Here is a 19,077-nt window from a genome sequence, read left to right on the forward strand (position 1 = left end):
CTATTCTGCGTATTTGGAATGAAGATATTTCAGTTCTGATATAGCAGTTACCTATCTCAAAAGAAAGACAGTGGTAAAAATAGTGACCTTAGTCTGTTTACCCTATGGGGCTGAAAAAAACTCTCAGTGGTAATAGACTTGCATGAGAAAAGTCTTAGGAACTGCATGTAATGAAGTATATTTTCAGATCATTTCCATTATTTGTAAAATTTAAGATGGAGACATCACTAATTAGCAATTAGCGAATAAAGTATTGAATTTGGAAGCCAGTGCTTTCAAGCAGAGGACTAACCATAGTGCATTTACAGAATTTGAATTATTTTTTTTTTATTTACTTCAAGCGTTTTAAGTGGTGTTAGCAGCAAAACTTCAGACATAGGAGTTGATTCATCATAAACGATGTATTTTGATATTCTAATGTATTACACTGAATTATACAGTGACAAGCAGTTTTTTACAGTCTTCTGCTTATATGGTAAAATCCTTCATGAGTGGCAAGGAAATACTACTGGTTTAGAAGAAGTTTATAATTTAGTTTGAAACCAGTATTTCATCTAGCTTTGACTGAAGTTATCACGTATATCATGCTGAAGTCAGATCTACTTGCAAACTTTCATTTTCCCAAATTCATTTCTGTTTGGAGAGCTGTGATTCCAGAACTAACAACAGACAGAAAGAAACTCAGGTGGAGAGAGATAAATAATACTACCTGTCTGAGCAATGCAGTGACTTGTTTAAGAGCAGCTGATTTATTTTATGATGTTGAATAGAACCTGAATAATAAATCTGGAATATCCTTCTTATGTATTTGGGCACAGTTAGCATATGGTTTCATACTTAATAATACGTAAATATTACCTTGTTTTGCAGTTTGAACTATAAATCTTATGGTTCATGGAATGTACTTAACATCATGTGTAAATCTGTGTGATATTTGGAGTGGCTAACAAAGGAAGTATGTTTTTCTGTCATCAATGATATCTCTTTGGCCTTTTAATTCAGCTGCAACTAAAATATACATTCTTGTGTCTATATGAAATGTAAAACTGTATTTCAATCCTTATCCATTTAAATGAATAATGAATTCAAGCTTCCACGTGATCACTCATTTATTCATTCACCCATCCTCAGATTTCATATAATTCACTTAAAATCCTTGTATCTGAAATGGAACCTTCTGTGAGGAAAGAAGCAGACCCTAAATTCAGTTGTGTGCACACATCTCTCACAACATTTGTGTAGTTTTTTATCTGTATCTTTAAAGGCTTACAGCACATCTTTTTCCTAAACAACAAAAGCAGCCTTCAGATATTGCTTACTAATTTTGTGTCATATAAACCAAATCTTTCCACAAGAATATGTTCTCCACTTTTTGAGATATTGTAAAAATTGTACGTGTTCTGGCAGATGGACAGTATTGTAGAGATGTAAATACAAGCTGGATGAGAAAGAGAACCAGTTCTTCAGAATGAATATATATATATATATATATATATATATTTCATAACACATTAAAGCTAATGAATGAGTGCTAAATAACTTAGATTATTTTTTTATTTTTATTTAATATTAATTAATTATCATTTATACTAACTAGAAGTTGCCCTAGTATGTTGGATAGAGAGCATCACAAACAAAAGCATTTGAAAATGATCCTATTTGATTCTAGTCAGGTAGGTGCTGTTGAACTTTTTTTCCCATTCCTTGAACAGGTGGTATTATATTGAATTATATCGCTATCATAATATAAATCATTCTGTTGTGATTCCATTGTTCTCAGCACTCAACCATGACAAAATTTAAAACGTGATTTGTGGCACCAGTTGTCCAGCCTGGTTCATTTCTAGCACTGCCCTTTAAATTGTCATCGGTAGTGTTTTATTTCCGTTTGCAGGGAATGCCTTGGTAGACACCAGCTGCTGCTAGGAAAGTGTTAAGTCATCAAGTCAAATGTAACTTGAAGAAGTTTTTCTTGTGCACAAGTTTCCAAAGGAGGACTTTTAAAATATTTGCACTGGTGTGTGGAGTAATCTTTTTTCCAGCCCATAGTCTTGTATTGTTGCCTCATAAGAATATCTTGAAATAACGTTTTGGATTTTGAAAGCAAGTTTTCTTTGACAAGTTAGAAAAACAAAACAACAAACAAACCTTGAGCTGGATGGGATTGGCTGCCTCGTACAATCCAAACCAAAACTGTGATTTGTACAATGCTTTACAGAAGTTTTACATGATTTCTGTTTCATGTTGCTAGAGTGTAATGTAGATGTCTGAATGCTTGTTTGTGAACTGTTGGATTGTGAGGTTAGATAGGGCATGCTGAAGTTATCAGCTTTTCAGTAAAAAGCATGGCAGTGAAAATACTTCAAATTCATTTTATTTTTCTCGCCTACTTGCAAAGAATGTAAAAGATATACACACCAAAATAATATTAGTACAGAATATTGACTACTGCAAACTGGAACAAGAAATGGATATTTTTGGATGTAGCTTAAGATGCAAATCATCTACTTTTGTTTATTGTTTTTAAGAGCAGTTGGAAACAGCTGGAGCACCAACTCCAGATTTTGGCCATTATTTTTGCTTTTCACTGAAGAGGTGTGACTCCACTGTTCAAGAGTGACAAGTTAGTTTTTAGCATTTAGGTTTACTGTATTTCCAGTACGATCTCTGAGCTAAGTTCTGTTCTGAAATCAGATGTTTGCTAGCCATTTGCTTGCTTATTATTTAATGTTATACACATGTATTTTTCAAGATTAACTCTTTAGATTAACAGTAATGTTGAAAGGCAGTGTCTGTCTTTTAAGATGGAAACTTGTTTCTAGAATGTGCTTATAAGATGATTTCTTTACTTTTTTGTTGCGATTGTCTAGCTCATTTCTTAGAGATATGTCCTGATGATAATTGTCTTTCCTTTGTGTTCAAGGATGTTCCAAATGATGTAATGGAAATTTGGAGAAAAACATATGAGCACGAATATACCATAAGCATTGTTTATTGCAAATCATATTTTGAATTTAGCTGTATCTGTGGGATAATAGAATTTGGGTGATACATGGTCACTCTTGAGAAATTTCTTACCAATTAAATATCCAGAGAAAAATCATGAGCATCATTCTTCTTTAAAGCAAACCACAAAATAAATTTAAAAAACAATGTAATTCTGATAAACATGAATGGAATAAAAACTAGCATGAATGGAAAGCTAATAAGGTTTTAATGACTTGAGACGCAGAAAAACAGATGCAGGGGCAATTTCATTGGTCATGAATGTCAGTGGTAGAGAATGGAGGGCTCGTCAATCACATTGCTTTTGATTGTGTGCTTGTAAATGCAGAGTTTGCCTTTCAGTCATGGGTATATTTTTTTGTTTGTTTGTTTAGGTCCCATTAGATGTGTGGCAGCAACATAGTTACTGAGTCAGAGCATTTCAATTTGATTTTCTTTGATGTTTACTCAGTCTAGTTTTAATCCTGTCTGAAATCCATTACCAGCAGGCTCTTGATCTATAGTTTAACGTTGTTTACAAAAGAGAATTTTTAGTTATTTACTTAAAGAATAGTAGGTTGAATTTTACTGGTCACTGTCAACTGACACATGCCAATTTGAAAACTAAATGTAGTCTTTCCATGCATTTTATTATTTTTGCTAAGTAAAAGGATATGTTTTGTCTTATTATTTAGTCAATGACACAGGTGAGCAGAGAGTTATTTGTACTCTAATTTTTAGTTTTGTTACATTAAATATTAATGTAGACACTGTATTCCAGGTTAATATTTAATGTTAAAGCTATCTTTACATAAAATGAAGCCTTATCACATTGAAATATCTCAGCTAAATGCAGTTGTTTTTTTTTTTTATCATTGTAAATAGAGTAAAAGCCTGAAATGTAATGCTATAAACACCTTTTAAGCTAATAACAGCTTTGATTTCTTTGCTGTTTTAATCCAGCTTGTTAATTTCAGAGTAGTAAAATCATGAGTGTGCATGTAATGTTTTCGGTTAATCTTGTTATCTTTTGTCTGTCATTATCTTTTAGGTCAATTATGAGTTGCTACTTGAGAAAGACTGTCAGATACATGATCTGGAAAATAAACTTGGGGAATATATTGCTTCTTTAGAGTTTCAAAAGAGTGTTAAAAAATGCAAAATGCTGGAGCTCTATGCAGCAATCATAAGTGTGCAAGCTTTCCTCTTGGAAAACCTGAGCATGTCAAAAACACTGTCAAAATCGGAATGTATTCAGATTTTAAAAGCTAATAATCCGGTAAGTAATGAAGTTGTGAAAAGGAAAGTTCCTGCTGGAGACAGCAGCTGGCATGGTGGCTTATTGGACGTTAGTTTAACTGTGCTGGTTTGCATCTGTTGATGGTCTGCTCTTGAATTTCTGTGTTTATTTGCACTCTAGTGCTCCAACTAAAACAAATAAAGCAAAGTGTAAGAGCCAGAGATGATGTATTATTTATTTTTACTATAGTGTTGTACCTAGACCTGCAGTCAGAAAGAACAGTATTTTGATAACTAGTTAATGCTAAAATTTTGTTGTTCACAAGGAAGGCAATGGGGAAGTGATAGTGAATCATAACTCACTAGTGTGTAATCATTGTGTAATTTGTCTGGAACAAGTTAGAAAATTTTGCACATTGTAGTTGTAACCATACAATAAAATCCATAACTGCATTTAAATCATGGAGCTCTTAAAATGCCTGGGAAGGTTATGGAACAGATATTCTCGGGAGCCTTCATGGACCTATTAATGGTCAACCAGAGGATCAGGCTCACTCAGCATGGGTTTAAGAATGGTAGATCTTGTCTGACAAACCTGATTTCATTCTATGACAAGGTGACCCGCTTAGTGGATGAGGGTCAGGCTGTCGATGTGGTATACCTGGACTTCATCAAAGCCTTTGACACTGTCCCCCACAGTATTCTTGTGGAGAAGCTGGCTGCCCGTGGTTTGGATGGGCATACTCTCTGCTGTGTGAAACTCTGGCTGGATGGCTGGGCCCAAAGAGTTGTGGTCAATGGAGTTAAATCCAGTTGGCTGCTGGTCATGAGCAGTGACCACCAGGGCTCAGTACTGGGGACGCTTCTATTTAACATCTTTATTAATTGTCTTGATGAGGGGATTGGCTGCACCCTCAGTAAGTTTGTAGACAACACGAAGTTTGGAGGGACTGCTGATCTGCCTGAGGGGAGAAAGGACACTACAGAGGGACCTGGATGGACTGGATCGATGGGCCAATGTTAACTGTATGAGTTTCAATAGGGCCAAGTGTCGGGTCCTGCATTTTGGTCACAGCAAACCCAGGCAACCCTATAGGCTTGGGGAGGAATGGCTGGAAATCTGCCTGATGGAAAGGAACCTTATGTACTGTTGGATGGTCAGCTGAATATGAGTCTATAGTGTGGCCAAGAAGGCCAATGGCATCCTGGCTTGTATCAGAAATGGTGTGGTGAGCAGGACTAGGGAAGTAATCCTGTCCCTATACTCAGCATTGGTGAGGCCTCACCTTGAATACTCTGTTCAGTTTTGGGCACCTGAGTACAGAAAAGACATTGAGGTGCTGGAGCAGGTCCAAAGAAGGGCAACAAGGCTTGTGAAGAGCTCGGAGGATATGCCATATGAGGAGAGACTGAAGGAACTGGGGCTGTTTAGTCTGGGTAAGAGGAAGCTGAGGGAAGACCTTATTGCTCTCTTCCAATATCTGAAGGGTGACTACAGTGGGAGCGGGGTTGGTCTCTTCTCACTGGTGACAGGATGAGGGGAAATGGCCGCAATTTGCGCCAGGGTAAGTTTAGGTTGGATATCAGGAAACACTTCTTTACAGAAAGGGTTGTTAAGCATTAGAATCGGATCCCCAGGGAGGTGGTTGAATCACCATCCCTGGATGTGTTTAAAAACCATTTGGATGTGGTGCTCAGGGACATGATTTAGCAAAGGGTTGTTAGGATAGTACGGTTAGGTCATGGTTGGACTTGATGATCTACAAGGTCTTTTCCAAACGGAGTGATTATGTGATTCTATGTACCACCCATTTATCCTACTCTGAGCATGCTCACATGCCTTACGTATGTAGTAGAAACTTCAGACAGACTTTTTCCCTTCATTGTATTTGCCACGTAGTTAATATGTGACCATTTTTTAAATCTCTTTTTAATACTTCAGTGCTCAGTATTCATAAGGAATTTTTTTTTTGTCTGCTATTTGCGACCATTCAAGTGAAGCTTGGGAGAGCACTGGAGTAGAACAAACAAAACATTTTTTTATGAGCAAAACCTTTTTGCTATAGGGCATCATTAGAAAGATATTGCTGTGAAAACTCCTGCTTAAATTTTAATGCTCTCATCTCTGTAGAGCTTCTCTTAAAACAGGAGTTAGAATATTTGTGTCATTCTAGACTTTTTTTTTTTTTTAATTTGTATTAAATCTGTAGGAAATAGAGAAAGTTCTATGTGGACAGAGTATTAAAATAATTTAATCTGGGATTATTACCTTTTATGCAAGAAGTGTAAGAGGTCCCAGCGAAGAGACTGGATTTTGTCCTGTTCTCTGCAAAGAGATTACCTTTAGCTTCCCTGTCCTTGAACAGATGTAGAAAAAACATTGAAGGAGAGACAGAAAAGAGATGTAAAATAGCAAAGGATTCTTTATCCAACATGCAAGAACTGAGCTAAAACATATATTAGTTGGGAAAAAAAAAATACTTTTGGCATTGACAATTTACAGAAATAATCTCCTGGTGATCAAACCTTTATATCTTGATATCTTGCTGCGCTTTATTTCTGCTCCTTTATCTCGCCAGCTGGCAAGTTTTAACAACTGTCATTTTAAAACAAGTATATCAGATTACACAGGATTCCCAAATACTTTGTTAATGGTTGTTTTGCCAATCAGTGAAACAGGCATGTTTGGCTATTTGTGAACATGCTTCATCCCCTCAGAGAGAGCGAGTTTTATAAATTTTTGCTGTTAGGAGTGTAAATCTGAGCTCTAAGCATCAAATCTTGCTGACTGAGAGACAGACACTTACTCCATACAGATGGCATACTCCAATGGATTTCTAATACAAATAGAGCTGATGAGGTCGGGGAGCAAAAGGAAAAAGTAATGAATTTTTATCTAAGCTACAGGTTGGGCAGTAGGGTGCTGAGATATTTATTAAGCAGCTTGTTTGAGGCCAGACAAAAATGACCCTTGAAGACTGGAATATGAACCCTTCCTTTTGGAGTCAAGTTTGATTATGTGACCAAGGAAAGAGAGTTTGGCATGAGAGATCCAGTCCACTTAAAACTTAGGTTTTAGCAAAAGGTTTTAACCCTTCAATTTTTAAAGCATTGTATTTTAAGTCTAATTTTATTACTCTGAATATGAATTACTCTCTTTGAACTTTATTTCTCGTTAATGCTAGTGATTAATGCAATATAACTGAAATTAGTCTTGTTCAATTTTGCACACTATTTCAGTAGCTTTATGCAGCTCATAAATTAATTATAATGGCACCATTCTTTTACTAGATTTCAGGTTTCTGTATTGTACTTTCTAGATGTCCTCTATAGTGGAAGGTTTCAGAGAGCATCAGCAGCGGAAACTGACTTGTATCTCTAGCATTGTTCTGATATTCATAGTGTGCAAGTCATATTTACTGAAGACCCTGAAAAGTGCCTTGGAAAGTGTAACGACTGCATGTGGTTGAGTAGAATGATAAAATGAATAAACAAATAACACAAACTGATGTCATCTTTTTTCTTCACTCCAAATGGAATTTGTTCTTCCAAGATAAATCTCAACTTTTCATCACTATGTGTGTTCAACCTCTAGGAGATTGAAGAACTTGACAGAAAGCTGGAGTATGAAATGTTGCATAAGGAGTCAGCGCAGCAGCAGCAACATCTAATGAATAAGCAGAGGTGGACACCAGATGGAATGAGACCTTCAAATGAAGCTGTAGAAACAAATGTAGACAGACAGGTGACATTTCTGATAAGACAGGCCATGAATAGACGTATGGAGTTTATAAACCTGCACCAGCAGAGGTGAGTGCTGTGGTCTCGGTTATTGCGAACTCACTGCAGTCGTTATAGACTTTAAGATACCACACAGAAACAGCAAAGTGTTCTGCGTTGTTGAGGAGGGGCTGTACATCTGTGTTTAAACAGTGTCTTTTTTGTGATGCAGCCCAGAGTATAACAAGGAAGTCTCAGGAACACTGAAATAAGAAACATGGAATAATAATTTGGTTGCATTTGGATTGTACTGTGTTATAAGACTATTTCTTGATGGGGTGGAAACCTAGCAATAGCAGCAAGGGGGGAAAGAATTCTAATCCTGTTACTTCATTTCCCAAGGATATAGGCAGGGACTTCAATGAAACCTGCTTTGTTGGAATCAGAGGAAGTAGCCAAGACAATAAAATTAAATTTCCATCTCACTGCCACACTGTTGACTGAATTCTCTATGACAGTCATCTTTGAGGTCATATATAAAGACTTCCTCCAAGATAGGCTTGTTTTCTCTGACCAGTTTTTAAGTAAAAATATCAGTGGAGAAAAAAATCCTGAACAGTCATGCCTCCTGGGAGATATTTAAAAATATCTGTCTTGTCATTGAGGTCATCCAGCAAAAAGATAATGTGTAGAATTATGAAATACTGTATTACCTTTATTAGGGTTTAGGGAGTTAGAAATAACATTTTTTTTTGTATATTGCACAGTATTAAATTCCTACCAGCAGTTTTACATTAGAAAGAGGGGTTTCTCTTGTACCAGTTGATTTATTAAAAGGTTTTTGATAGACTTTGAGTAGAGCTGTTACTCTCTGCTCTAACTCTGAAAGGGTACCTGATGTAGATTAACAACTCTCCTATTGTAGACTTAATAGAAGAGAAAATAGGTACCTGGCTTGGGAATACCATGGGGTACAGGTAAGTTAGACATGCTTTCAAAGAAACAGTAACCAGTCTTTCCTATATACCTGTAAACATAATGGAAGAAGTGAATATTGTATTTTTCTCACATTGCATTGTAATTGCTTCATAATTTGTTCTAGAATGAAAAAATCATCAGTAATGAGAAAGCTAACAGCTTCTTGTTATTTCAGCACCAAAAAGATCCGCAATGTATTGAAAAGTGTGGAGATGAAATTAGAGATGGTAGGGTGACAGATTGAATCACAGTCTTTTGGAGCGATTTCAGATTTATATTTTGTGCAAGACTCTGCTCTGATTTTGTGTTGTGACTCAAAGGGAAGGGGAGAAGCTTGCTTATTTTAGATGTTATGCTGTTCAACCAGCATAGCTGATAAGAGTCACGCTTCCTTCAGGATAACTTTCAGTTATTGTTTCCTGTAATACATTCATTGTTCCAGGGAAGATTTCTATGTTAATTCTATCTTTCATTTCAGCTTGAGAGATGAGCAATGGAATTGTATGGTGCTTGAAGATCTCTTGGAAAATATTGAAATGGATGCATTTTCAGCACTTTATAATCAGGTAAGCGTGAAATCGCATGAAGGCTCCAAGTTTAAATTGCAGCTGTATCTGGAAACTTTTCTTCTTTTTTGGGAGCCATTGCAGATGTACTTGGACCCAGTTCTGTAATAGTCACTGCCAGTTCTGGTATTTGCAGCTTACATTACAAATTAGTTCATTCTGACCTACTTTCATCCTTTTTAATTTCAGCAAGTTGTAATACTTTTTGTTCACTTACAAATCCTTTCCGGCAGTTGTCCTGTTGCATTTTGTTCCACTAAACTAAAAAGAGAACTAAATTGCATGAGTTTATGTTTTACAGACAGGCCTACAGTCTGATTTTCATGTGTTAAGACAAGGGTTTTGTTTAGTTCTCAATCTGTGAGAAATGATTTGCACTGATTGTGTTACAGAACTAAATTACAGAGGCACTGCTAGTTAAGTTTTCTAGTATCCTTACTCGTATTGTTTTCATAAAGAATATCACCTTTTCATTCAGTATTTAATATCTATTGTCTGCCTGTCAGGTCTACACAACGCATTAGAAATGAATCAGTTATCCCCAAGTTTTTTCTGCAAGTCTTGGTTGAGATAAAAAGGTAGTATCAGAATACTGTAGGTGGTATAGCTTTTAGCCTCCAGATTTCTTGGCACTCAAGGACACCTGCAGCCACACGTATAAGGGTGAATTTCAGATGTCAGCAAACTAAGGAGAAACAAACTAAGGCTGCTTAGACTAAGAGAGTGTCAGGTTTTACAGTGTCTCAGATTTGTTTCTATTCAGGATTATGTACTCCTTATCCTTTCTTGAGTTAGATGGCTATTTGAGATCAGCTTAAAGTAAGGCTACTGTATATTACATATGCATCTCCTGTGTATTGCATCTGAAATTCACTGGGAAAGTAGCACCTGTTTTCTGATCTTTACTCTGATTTTTATTAGAAACTTGCATCAAGGTCTCCTAAAACTCATAAGAGTGTGATAATTGCTTAGTTCTGTCTCTCATGGGGACATTTGGCCTCTGTTCAGAGCAGATTCATTGCATGAGCCTTGCTGGAAGAGATTTGAGTCATCTGGTTGCATGACGGCTACAGTGCTGTCCTGGAGTGGAGTGTCTCACTTTGTACTAAAGAACTAAATGAGAGAAAATGCGGGAATTCAGACCTCGTCTAATATTTCCCATGTTTCCTGTTCTCTAGACATAGCAATAGAAGCACCGAAAGTTCATTCTGACACATCTTGCAGGGGGTAGCATTTGAAAGTGTTTCAAAAAAAGTTGTGACCAGCATTACTATTACATATTATCATTTTCCTCTGATTTTTCTCTTGCAATCTTTCTTCTCTTCCTCTTCTCATTTAAGTATGGAACAGTGACATGGGCAGTGACAGCTATATATTCTGCATTCAGAAATACTGACCAGCATATAGGTTTTAAACAGCACAGACCGACTTTGCCAGAAAAGCACTACCAAGACCATTATCATAGCATAATTTCAGTGTTTTTTAATCTGCTTTTCCCTTATGTTTTTTGATTAATTGCAGGAATGGATGGGACTTTGCACAGTGTTTGTTTAGATATTTCATGGTCTGGTAAAAACACTCATAAACACTACATGCAAACTCTTAAAAAGACAGCGTGAGTACTGCCTTATTCACATGCTCTTGTCCTTAGTTTGCAGTATTTGTGGGTATGGAAGGGTAGAAAAAGTTGCATACTGCAAGCCAGCTGCTTAGCAGAACATCTTGCAAAGGACATTATGAAATTTTTATCTACTGCTCTTGAGTATAGTTGTGCCTGATAGATCTTCAGCATTTACCTCTCTTATGAAGTCTGGAGCACCTCCCCTATGAGGACAGGCTGAGGGAGCTGGGCTTGTTCAGCCTGGAGAAAAGAAGGCTGCGGGGTGACCTCATTGCAGCATTTCAATACATAAAGGGAGCCTACAGAGGGGAGGGGAATCAACTCTTTGAAAGGGTTGATATGTGTAGGATGAGGGGAAATTGTTTTCAGTTGAGGGAGGGGAGATTTAGGTCGGACATCAGGGGGAAATTCTTTACCCAGAGAGTGGTGAGGTGCTGGAACAGGCTGCCCAGAGAGGTTGTGGATGCCCTGTCCTTGGAGGTGTTCAAGGCCAGCTTGGAAGGGGCCCTGGGCAGCCTGGTTTAGTATTAAACGTGGAGGTTGGTGGCCCTGCATGTGGCGGGGGGGTTTGGAGATTCATGATCCTTGAGGTCCCTTCTAACCCTGGCCATTCTGTGATTCTGTGAAGTCGTTAATTCAGGATGTGTGGCATGTTAAGACCAGCTGAATGCTGAAGCAGCTGTGTATGACCTGGTGGAAGGAGTGGGAGACAAACCCAGTGGCCAAGTGCTACTGCTCCTGATGGTGAATCATTTCAAGAGAAATCCTTTCACAGCAGACCTTGGCTCTTTTCTTAGCATTTAAGTTCAAGTACACCATCATATACAGAGAGCTCCTTCAGATATACAAGCAAAATTCTATTCTCAGCAATTACCATAATATAGTAACTCCAACTATCCCAAACTGTAAAGAATTACACACTCAGTAGGGTAGCAATTTATTAATTTATTAATTACATTGATAATAGGAATTTTTTAAATCTCTTTCCTTGTCACGTTACAATTTATAGACACGTTATAATGGCAAATGTTAAGAAGATGTAGCTGTTGTACTTCTGTATCTTGCATTCATTCTTTTATTTATAGAGGATTTAGAATAGTTTCCATATCTGTGACATATTCTTCTCTGGAAAACCAAATGTATTCTATTTTTCGATCTTTTGTCCTGCAGCTTATGTGCCAGTGGAGGTGGATCTGGGTCATGAAGAGATTTGCTTGAATGATAGTGAGTTCAGGATTGTAAGCCTCTGGCTGAGAAGTTACTTTTAAATAAGCTTATAGCTGTAGCCCCAGGTACTGTAGTTTTGTCTCAAAGACAACAGGTGATGGAGGCAGACTATTGCTGAAAACAGCACAGTAAGCTTGAAACACAGCATAAGTTAAATTCATTGATTCTTGCATGTAGGGGTTGAAATACACATTGCTTACACATTGCAAGACCAAATACTTAATTCTGCTGTTTGTAAATTACATCTCTATTTTCCTTTGGCCAAATTCAGAGGATACAAATGAGGTTGTTAGTGGCACAAGTAGCCATTAGTGTTACAAAAGATGCAAAAGCCTGATCTTTACAGTACCTTTCCATATAATATGCCTGTAGATGGAAACTCATCCCACACTCGTTTGACCTTTCCTGTATTTGAATACACATCCAATTCTCCTTCCCACATAGGCAGGTTGATCTGGGTAGCTCAGAGATCAGTACTCCCTTTGCCAGACATGTTGGGTACACCTGTCTGGTGCAACTTGCAGTACTGTTGGCAGCATTGTAGCAGTTTGGAGGATGAATTAATCATGAATTGTGCTGTGTTAGAAGAGAACTAAGTACTAGTACTAAGTACAGACCATTCTTGGTGAAGAAAAGTAATGGTCAGAGGGAAGGAAGGAATATTTTAAGGAGGAAACTATTATAGGGAAGAGCAGTAATGAAGTCATGATGGTTTGATCATCTGCATGTAAATTACTGAGACCATTCAGCCAAAGGGGGAAGGGTGGGTCATGGAAATGTGTCATTCTTATGTTTTTGTAAAAACAACAATTTTAAAGACAGAAAAGATGTGTATAAGTTGACTTCAGAAATTAAATGTAGACATCTGTATTAAGATTTAAGCTCTTCTTTATATTTTCCCCATAGAGGCATCAAGTCGCTTCTTACTATAAGAAGTGTGAACTGCTGTCTCTTTTACCTAACTACAGTGACTGTTTTGTTTTAGGATGAAAATATTGGGTATTTCGAATAGCCCATCAGTTTTACTAACCTATCATCAGTCTTAGCACTTTGTCTCATTCATTCTAATGTCTCAGTAATTTCCATGGAAAAAATAAATCAATGCTAAAGAGTCCGGGATACTTTGGGGAGGTGACTGGCTCTCCTGTATTTTGAAGAGGAGTTCTCTGCTTGGCAAGGGGAAAAGGAGATTGATTGATTTTCGTTATTGTAAATGGCCTTTTAAAATTTGGATTAGTGATGCTTGGGGAGTTGTTTTTGCATGGATTTTGCAGAAAGAATTGTCTTTTACAGAGTATCCTTTTGGTGAAATAATTTATTACAAAAAAGACTGACATAATGCTCTGAGAGTTGTTCATGTGAAAAAAGAGCAGAGTTCACACATTTGCAGGGGGATTTGGGTTCCGCTATGCAGAAAAAAGCTCGCTGCCTTCCTGCATGGTGGGACCTTTTGGGTTTCTTACATAACCTGGGCTTTGTAGTCCTTTCCCTCTTTCGTGATGACAAGAGGGTTTGCTGAATGAAGGCTGCTCAACCATCTTGAGGGACAGAGGCAGTCATACAAGAGTTGTCTATTAGCTTGGCACATTCTGCATGATTTCAGCTGCCTGAGATACATGTATATTCTGAACAGTGTTGTTCTGGCCATTTAACTTGCTTTAATATAATCTCCTTTCCCTTGAGCTTCCACTTCAAGCACATAACCTGAGAGGAACATTTTTTTTTTGAAATTTCAAGTAACTGTGTCAGGAGTGAGATGGGCTACTTCAGTATATCTGTAGCCAATGTGAATGCAAGCAATGAACATGAGAGTTGAGATTGTGACCACTTGACACCAAAGCTGACAATGCAAAAATTATTTTCAGTAATATTTAGTTTCTGTGATGAACAATTCTTTAACGTTAGCAGTTAAAAATTACACTTTTTTTTTTCTTTTTTTTCTTTTTTTTCTTTTTTTCTTTTTTTTCTTTTGTAATTTCAATATTATGTATCTCTCTTATTCACCCATTAATCTTCCAGGAGCTCCAACTGGCAGGTTATTTAGCCAGACTGACAAGGGTACCAATGGGGATGTTGCACAGGATTCTGAACTTGTTGCTGCCCTCCAGTACACAAAGTGAGGTTCTTTCTATCCTTGATTCCATCGGTGCCTATTTAGATGCTGCTGAAAGTGATAGTAATGCAGACGAGTCTGGCAGCTGTAAAAAAAGGTAAGTGGGATTTTTTTTTGGTAGACCATTGCAAAAGATTATAGTTTTCTGTAAATATTGATTTTCTGTAGAAGCAAATAACAATAGAAAAATAGCAGGTGCATGAGTTTATTTTGTGAAATTTTTTTATGGGAAAAAAGTGTTTTGAAACTGGTTTATTATTTCATGAAACAAATTAATTGATGAGAAGTTCATATGTATTACAACTTATAAATAAAGCAGTGGTTTATAGATTTATAAACCTTGCTCTTTATAGATTTATAAACCTTGCTCTGATCATTTTCTTTCTGTTAAGTTTGTTAGAATAATAAAATCTTATCTCCCAGCTCTGTGCCTTGACATTGGAGAGAAGGAGATGTTGTGTTACTGGACCCCTCTAGTTGTTGGATGTATGCTGTCAAGGAACAACTAAGGGTCCTTGAGACAGTGCTCTGAGGTGTGATATTCTGTGATTTAAATCATTTTTGTAAAAATATAATTATATTCATGCTATTAATATCATGGATTTTGTGGTTAAAATAAGAAGAGGGAAGAAATTGTGTGTGTTTAGGGATTTGCTGCTGGCAATATTTCTTTTGTTCTCTTTCAGGAGGAACCAAGAATGGCAAGCACTAGAGTACAAAGTAAGGGAAGATTTGATGAGCAAAAGTTTGGAAAGGATCCTTTCTCTAAACAGGAAAAAAGACAGGTAAAGGAAGAACAGGAGGAAATATATGATTATTTCTTTCATCTCCAAAGATGCCTACTTTTATATCAGAAAACAAGTTCCTAAGTATGCATTTCCTGATGTTCTTCAACTGTTTCCTACAGCGTATTTACACATAAAGTGCAATTATAGTAGAAGTCTAAAAAGCTTTTTACACACTTATCTGCAGAATTTACAGATTTTTCATACTCATTGCCCACCTCCCTGTGTTACTTATTACAAGGTTAACTTTTCCTATGTGACTTTATATCTCATAAAATGATTTGTAAATTATAGTAGACTGGAATGGAAATTACACTTTGATCTGTCTGAAATATGATTATCTTAATTTTCAGTGGAAAGTCGCTACTGTGTTGTGCAGTGATAGAGAAAGTGATCCTATTTTTCTGCCAGGTTTTTATTTATTTCTTTATTTCATTAATGTAGCTTGATAAAGAAGAAGCAACTTGCCCTTCTGGAAAGACCATCATTCATTCACCTTGAAAGTTTGCCTACATGTCCTCCTGTGGAACAGCCCAGTCCACATGTTTCTTGTAACAGTGTGACAGCTGAAGCCATAGAGGTATTAGATACAGGGGAGAAGATATTTTTGTTTCGTGATCGGAGTGATCCAACACTTTCTTTTCATAATTATCGAAGAAAAAAGAAAAAGAACTTTCTTAATTCCAAAAAGGCTGCTCGTGCAGGTATGAATGAGGGAGAGTTCCAGTTGGAGAACCAACTTGTGAAGAGGGAGTTATTTAAAAATCAAAAAAATAATGAGAAATAATGAAGTATGCAGATTGAATAGCCTTGGATTGTCTTAATAGCATTTTTCTGACATTGTAAATGGCTGTAGTTTTATACTGGCACGCTTCACAGTGGGCATTATGCATTCTGTATTTCTTGATAGTGTAGGATGCAACAGGTGGAATATGTTGGGTGTTCTGTGATATGCATTCTGACAGACAGGACTCTGTGTTTCTTCAGTACAATTTGGTCATTTTTGCACTGACTTTACTGTAGCTCTATCTTCATAATTTATATCAATTTATTTATTATATAAAGCAGGTACTGATTTACTGTTCTTGTAGTTATATATTCTTGTAACAAGCTGTAGTTCAGTAGATGACATGCAGAGATAAAATTCACAAGTCTTCTGCTCTCTGTTTTTCTGTTAGTCTGGCTAATTTACTCTACAATCTTGTGATGTTAATGAGCTGTGAATGTTGGTGCTACTCTCTGCGATCACTGGTTGATAGCTGGTGGTTTAGATCTTCAGCATACACTCGTAGTTTTATGTCCAGGAGTAGTTTTGCATTTCACTATTGTTTATAAGCTTAATTCAGTAGAGCAAAGAATGTTGCTTCCGTTGTATACATAAGGTTTATATCTTAAAAATTTGTAACCTGTTGCAGTCATTTTCTTGGGGAAACAATACCGTGTATGTCAGTAGAAATGAGAAAATGGAAAACGCTTCACAATTATTATTAGCTAATGACAATTAGCTTCACAAGCTTTTTTCTATTACAGTGCTGCCAGCTCTCACAATTTTAGGTAGCTATTTTTGAAGTTCTTATTCCCAAATTTCTCTAACCTGATGGCAGTGTTACTTTACATTTCAGAAAAGAGTTAATTTTCAAACTTTTCTAGTTGGTAGAAAGTCTGTAAACATGAATCCTAAAAACAATAACAGGAAAAGGTAAATTAAAATAAATGCATATGTTTGTTAATATTTCATTATATTCTAGCCTGTTTTATGCTCTTTTTTTTAAAACTATGTAATGCTCTGTTGGCACTGTGATTGTGTATTTTGCAGTTGTTCAAGTATGGAGTTTCTGTGTCTTTGTATTAATAGGATGCCAATTTAATTTTAAAAATAAAAATGTTACTTTGTATGCATGTCTGCAGTTGGCATGTATTCCCACTGGAAAAAAAATCCTTTTTTTCCCCACTTCCCTTAACGTGTTTAAATATTCATCCCACGATAAACAACAATTAGTGTTTCTTATTGCTACTAACATTAGAAAATGTTCTATGCAGTAATTAGGCTGATAATCCTAATTATTTTCTGATTGCATTCTTCAATCTCTTCATAGAAGTTGTCACTTGCACAGAAGGAGGAGTGTCAGAGCTGCTGTGTTTTAATGCATCTGATGCGTCCTCCACAGGGCATTGGTAGGTTAAGGTAGGGTCTATCCTAACTTGAGACAGGTCAGAGCTGTTTCTGCAGGAGACTCAGGTGTTTCAAAAAGGAATTTGGAACAGCCATGTCTCAAGCAGCCCCTGTGCAAGAAAAAGCAATAGGAAGAACTGAGCTGTTCTCAGGGCTGCAAGGAGCCCTGAAAGCTGAAGTATCCTCTTTTGAATGAAAGTCTCTTCCAAGATTTCTTCCCAAGCCTTGATTCTAGGCTATTACTATATGCAAAGAGAAAAAAGAAAGCTGATCACGGATAAGAAGTTGTTACCATGCAAAATCTGACTATTGATTGCTATATTGATTTATTATCCTTAACAACTAATCTCCGTATCTGATAGCAGAAGGATAATTTGCAACTCCTACTCATCACAAATTTGAAGCAGCTTGGTGATTGGAACACAGAGAAATGTCTGAAACAGTTCCATATCATGCTATATTCAAAGGAATGTGCAAACCTTAAAATCTCTCACACCCTATGAAATGGGTACTACATGGCTACCAGCTAGCTTCAATAAAGATTGGATTATATTCAGTTTTGAGTCATTCAAAGGACAGAGGAGGGCCAGTTGGTGTGTGTGTGTGTGTTGTTCCATTGTATATACTGTAGGTATTAGAATCCTTATTCCATAGTAGACACCTTGCAAGAAATATTTGCTGGACAATCACAGAATGACAGAATGGCCCGGGTTGGAAGAGACCTCAAGGAGGCTTATTGGCTGTGCAGAATAGTCAGTCATCAGGTATGGCAGACATAGGGACACTCTCAGCATCATCATTATCCCAGCTTTCTGTTAATAATGTGATCCCTCCTGAAAAAAACATGTGGTGCTTGTAAGTTAGAGGTTTGCATTGGTAGGAAAGAAAATGTCCCAGGAAAGCTGTTAAGAGGAGCTCTTGCTGAGAAAGATTTGCTATGAAATGCAATATACATGCTAAGCCTGATGAAGAATAATGAATGCCAAGAATGATATTCCGATACAAACTACCAACATTTTGTCAGAAGGTCAATCAATTGTTTAAAAAAAAAAAAGTGAAAATGCGTATACAGACCTGACATTTTTGCACTGAGGAAAATACAGACATGAAAGTAAAAAGATTAACATTTTTGTGGAAATAATGTTTATACTTGTTAGGTAACTTTATCTTCATTTATTACTATCACAATTTTGTTGCCAGATTAAGTTTTAAAGTGACAACATGTCTTTAATGAGGTCAGTTCTGCAAAATGCTCATCTGCTTTATCTGAACCTGGGGAAATCATGCTGCTTCCTTACATTATCTTGTATTTATGTAGTTGCTATTTTAACACCTTCGTTTCTTCAGGGGAATGTAAAGTTTTTGTGCTGCTATCTTAACACAGTCCTGTGCCAGTAATTATATTGCCTTTTGACAGCCGTTCTTGCTTCCTTGGAGTCTGACAGCAAGATTTTTAAAGCACCAAGCACTATGTCCACTAATTCTGAGTTCCCACTCTGCCCTGCCAGGAGTGCCAGCACAGTTTTTCTACTGTGCTGATAGTGTGCCTACCAAATTGTGAAAGCTGGGTTAAGAGAGGCTGTTTTGTCACAGATCATTGGACGCTGAATGAGAACACGTGTACCAGCCAGGCAATGCTGTGGAAAGGATAAATGTGATCCTTCTGGCAG

The 19,077-nt window shown here is 36.8% G+C and overlaps 1 protein-coding gene across 1 annotated transcript in view; it reads left to right on the forward strand.

Moving 5' to 3' along the window:
- The window catches only part of EVC2 (EvC ciliary complex subunit 2), a 67,124-nt gene extending 49,995 nt beyond the window's left edge, over positions 1-17,129 (forward strand). The window contains exons 17-22 of the mRNA XM_042812778.1: positions 4,037-4,264; positions 7,820-8,034; positions 9,401-9,488; positions 14,356-14,546; positions 15,136-15,234; positions 15,679-17,129. Of these exons, the coding sequence (XP_042668712.1) occupies positions 4,037-4,264; positions 7,820-8,034; positions 9,401-9,488; positions 14,356-14,546; positions 15,136-15,234; positions 15,679-16,021 (1,164 nt within the window). The 3' untranslated portion in view covers positions 16,022-17,129. The remainder of the gene's footprint in view (positions 1-4,036; positions 4,265-7,819; positions 8,035-9,400; positions 9,489-14,355; positions 14,547-15,135; positions 15,235-15,678) is intronic.
- Positions 17,130-19,077: the final 1,948 nt, after the last annotated feature.

This window comes from Centrocercus urophasianus, unplaced genomic scaffold (genome assembly GCF_019232065.1).
Source record: "Centrocercus urophasianus isolate 14NV4802_14NV808 unplaced genomic scaffold, USGS_Curo_1.0 seq_13, whole genome shotgun sequence".
Classification (NCBI taxonomy): domain Eukaryota; kingdom Metazoa; phylum Chordata; class Aves; order Galliformes; family Phasianidae; genus Centrocercus; species Centrocercus urophasianus.